The following is a 5,000-nucleotide window of genomic DNA, read 5'->3' as shown; positions in this document are numbered from 1 at the left end:
TTACAATCAAGAAATATCTGCAACCTTAAGCGAGCTGCTTGAAGCTTACTTCATGAGCGGTTTAACTGTTTGTACTGCAGACATTGTACACAGTAAGGAGTCAAACCAGAATCCCACATCGAAACACCAAGCATTCCCAAGATACCATGGCTTAAATGGCCTAAATTAAACTGATACACTTACCTACAAACCTTGGTATTGGTTTCGTACAACAGTGGATTTAGGGAACGATTTTCAAAAAGAATAAAAATGAAAAAAAATAAACTTATATATATATTCTTCCCTTATTTGAAAAAAAGTGTATGTACGTATATATATATATATATATATATATATATATATATATATATATATATATATATATATATATATATATATACATATTATATATATATTCCTGCTTATATACATTCCTTTCCACTCCCTAGTCACAAGAGTGGCAATGGTACTAGTGATTACCATGGACATAATTGCCATCGTTTCGTAATTTTGCAATCAGGAGCTATTCGATTATGTCACGAGTCAATATGCAACTTTAATCCAGTTAAATAATAAAACATGATTATGCAAGTGTTTGACATGTGTAACTATAACAAACAATTAGACAAGAGTTAGTAAAACTATGACATGAACGTAGCCAGGTGGCTCTAGTAGCTAGTTACGACAAAGCCTGGTTTGTATAGAGTTTGTACTGTACGATCTTTATTGCAAATGCAGCATATTGATACTGAATATTAATACCCATAAGCTACCATTAAATTCTGTTGCTTACTTTTATCTGATGCACAGAGTATTGTTAGATCGATTAAAAGGTGTGGCATGAACAGGTATCTCCTAAATTTTAAGTTCAACAAGGAATGACTGATGATGAGTACTCTGTCATACCACACATTACTTCATAAATATATATTCGAACATATTTTGTATCTTATATGGCGCAATTTTACACAAACACACACACACACAAGAAAAGAAGAAAAAAAGACATACATACAAGCACTGTATGTATGTATGTATAGCAATAATATTTAAACATCCTATTTCTACAAAGGTACATGACCAGCTTCGAGATTCTCTGTATTTTCTTCACTTGTAAAATGCAGTTAAACAGATATGTGTTTCGTTATGTAATGCTCTCTCTGTCTTTTTAAATAATAACGTAAACTTTAGCAAAATATTATAGAATCTAGGGGCCATGTATGAGACAGTCATGCAAATGAATGCCCAGCTATATTAAGTTCAAAGTTCATTTCCAGAAGATTTTTGTAACGTTGGTATAAGGGTGTAAATTGATCTCTCTGATAATCAAGTAATATATATTTTTTTCCAAAACGCGTAGTCAATAGATTTTCAAAATCCTATTCATATCATAACTCTCAAACACATTTTAGCCAATAATTCACGATGAATAACATCTGTTTTTCCTTATTGATAATCTAATTCGGTCTTGGTTTTTGGTGTATCAGCGAACCCCATGCAAATGATCTGACCTTATTGTCTTTTTCCTTATTTGTTCATTTTACGCCTTAATTTTGCCACGTTGGGGAACTTCCTCCGAACTGTCATTGGAATCGCTAACACTGATCTGTTCTTTGTTGTTATCCCGATGATTTGGCAGCATCCCGTTATACAGGACCCTGAAGTCCATCGGGTCGCTTATCAGGAGGCTCTTCGACCTTTTGGCCTTCCTTTGCCCTATCGTTGTAATCCTTTCTTTGACTTTCTTGCCCATGAGCGAAGGGAAGAAGGCATTTTCCTTTTTCCCGTTGGTCTTCGTCCTGTGGTCCGAGTCGGAGTCATCTCCGGTCACGGGCGATGCTGTGCGGTCTCCCTCCCTCGGGGTGTGAGGCCCGGAGGACGTCCCGGGGCGTGCCAGGTCGCTCGTGGACTTGGAGAGCGGCATCGTCTGCAGCTTCAGGTTGTCGCTGGCGGCCAGGAAGGTCCTCGGAGGCTTCGGAGGCGGCTGCTCCCTGGCCCTTGGCGGTTTCTGAGGCGGAGGACCCATCAGCTGGGGCGGAGGAGGTGCGGGTTCCTGCGTCTGGCCGGGGAGAGGGCGGTCTGTGTGCGAGGGGGTGGAAGGGGGCGTGGCGGGGACGTCTTTGGGCGTGTCGCGTGCGGTGGCTCTCCGTGCCTGATGAGGTTCTACAGCTCTGCCACTCTGGAATAACGTAATTGATTTCGGAAAACATTGCTCATACATGCGTTTCATTGACCTTTCAAGATAATAATGGAGATTTTATAGTTAAATTTTAGTGAGTCCTGTTCAATACGAATGAAGTCTAAGGTCCATAAACAATAGCAATATAATCTTACAGATCCCTGCCTGAAAATACATAGTTTGCAATAAAACAGGAGTTAATAAACAGTTACCAGCAGTAATGACATGCTGTAAAATACCATTCGTTTCAGAGAACAACTTACGATAGCGAGGAGGTTGGCGAGCTCGTCGTTAAACGCATCCATGTCGAACTTAACTTTTGGTGGTTGACGGGAACTTCTGTCTTTGATGTCACTAGATACTCCTGTGTCTGTAAAGTTTAAACGACATGTTAAGAATTGTATGGTTACGGACAATGAGTGCAACAGATGTAAATTATGACTCTGTTTGGAATGTATACTTTATAGAGCTTTTACTGAGGACTTGATAAAGTAGGAATTTGTATGATGTGGGTATACTGATGTCAGCATGGTTTTAGAAAGTTGTTGAAACCGTTTTGAAGTAACTAATGAATTGCAAATATTTACCGAAAATTAACTTTTGATAAAATGTGATGACCAGATTGGAAAGTTGTATTGTAATTGGCTGCGCAGTTTGCAAAATTTCCAATCTGGGATATGGATGGCTCGGGCTAGCATAGATAAGTTAGCCATAAATACGATAAATCGTTTTCTTTTATTATTATTTTGATAACCATTTTCTTCGATGCGAGGGTAAACTATATATTTTTCTGAAAGTGTAAGACCCTTTATCAAAATGCATACTAACGTCCAATATTCCAATTTTCATATGATTCACTGTATCACAAATATCTATGTTAAGCAATCTTACCTTCAGGATCAGGGGAACCATTCTCCTTATTCTGTCGTTTTGTTTTAACTGCGACGTTTCTCTCTGAAATGAGTTTTTGACGTTATTTTTTGGCTCCTTGGGCATACACACACATATATACATACATATATACATACCTACGTACATATATACATACATATATACATACCTACGTACATATATACATACATATATACATACCTACGTACATATATACATACATATATACATACCTACGTACATATATACATACATATATACATACCTACGTACATATATACATACATATATACATACCTACGTACATATATACATACATATATACATACCTACGTACATATATACATACATATATACATACCTACGTACATATATACATACATATATACATACCTACGTACATATATACATACATATATACATACCTACGTACATATATACATACATATATACATACCTACGTACATATATACATACATATATACATACCTACGTACATATATACATACATATATACATACCTACGTACATATATACATACATATATGTGTGTGTCTATATATGTAAACATACATACATACACTTACACACACACATATGTATCTATCTATATGTATATGGATATATGCACACAGACGTGCACATATATGTATGTATGTATGTATGTGTGTGTATGTATGTGTGAAACATAATGGCTAGCAGGTCGACTTAGATCTGTCGTTCCCAACCTTTTTTTATGCCCGCACCCTTGAGAAAATTTTCCTGTGTCCTCGCACCCCCTTAGATTTAGAGCTTATTTAAGGATAAATTAGGTGAAAATATACTAAATTTGATCAACAAAAGATATTGATTTTTTTCATTTTCAAATTTATTAACAAAAATCAAATATATGGACAAGAAAACACGTCACAGATTATTTGATTAAACCCTACAAAAAATAATCACTTGCTTGAAATATCTACATGTAAAAATCAGAGAACAATTTTAACACGTTTTGGAAAATGAATTCTCAATTCAATGGCTTTTTTTTCCTGTTTCTTGATTATGAGAAATAAAGAGGTTAATTGCTTGTCTTCAAGATGGACCCTTCCCGCAACCCGTAACCCTGACCTAGATGGATGCCTCGCGAAATCAGTGTGCTGGTAATCTGTGGGAAGAAAGCCTCAGATAAAACAATAAAAAATACTTTCTCCCTCCAAGCAAAGTGCGAAAATCAATTCTTTGAAATACTTGGGCAACTTTAACACCTTTCCTGATTGTGAAATCCCTTCTCCATTGAATTTTAAGCAGGTAGTTACCTTCTCTACGCGTGGGAAAAATACTTTGGGCAAAATCAGAAAAAAACACTTATTTTTAGTTCAGCTTCCCTTCCCCTTTTAGTTAATAGTGTTAATGTCACTGCTCTGGGTACCAAAGAAATAAGAGGCACCACGGTACTAAAAGGTACAAAACTCGTGTGCACATTCCCTGATTCTAAAATTCGTGAGTTCGATTCATGGATTTATATCCGACGCTCTCAACGCCCCCGATCCGAATACTATTCTATAAATCAGTCTGGAATCAAGTTGACAGCTGTTTCCCCTTAAAAAGAACCACTCACCATCAAGATAAACCATAAGTTACCAACATCAAAAACGCCTACAAAACAACACTTTGATACAACAAAGTACTTAGCAATAAAGGTAAGGCATGATCATCTAAGAGAAATGATTATAGAAAAATATAAAATCAGCGAATCAAACCTAAACCATGGTACAGCCATATTAGGAACATAATTAGTAACAAGAGCCATATCTCTCTCAAATCAGCGACATCAACTGTCATTTTGCCAACATCACCAAGCAAACATCTTTTATAGCTCCATGACAGAGGGCATAGTACTTGACCTATGATTTGCTATCACAATCACAATTCTCTAAACAAAGCCACCTAATGTTATTGATGATCTTAG

At 36.4% G+C, this 5,000-nt stretch overlaps 1 protein-coding gene across 1 annotated transcript in view; it reads right to left on the bottom strand.

Annotated features, from left to right (window-relative positions):
* Positions 1–1,302: 1,302 nt before the first annotated feature.
* LOC113816824 (uncharacterized) overlaps positions 1,303–5,000 on the bottom strand; it is a 9,160-nt gene continuing 5,462 nt past the window's right edge. The window contains exons 2-4 of the mRNA XM_027368839.2: positions 3,050–3,112; positions 2,422–2,528; positions 1,303–2,158 (exon numbers count right to left, since the gene is read on the bottom strand). Coding sequence (XP_027224640.2) covers positions 1,520–2,158; positions 2,422–2,528; positions 3,050–3,112 — 809 coding nt within the window. The 3' untranslated portion in view covers positions 1,303–1,519. The remainder of the gene's footprint in view (positions 2,159–2,421; positions 2,529–3,049; positions 3,113–5,000) is intronic.

This window comes from Penaeus vannamei, chromosome 18, assembly GCF_042767895.1.
Source record: "Penaeus vannamei isolate JL-2024 chromosome 18, ASM4276789v1, whole genome shotgun sequence".
Classification (NCBI taxonomy): Eukaryota; Metazoa; Arthropoda; class Malacostraca; order Decapoda; family Penaeidae; genus Penaeus; species Penaeus vannamei.
Note: the sequence above shows the minus strand (reverse complement) of the source record. Positions and strands in the feature narration are given on the sequence as shown.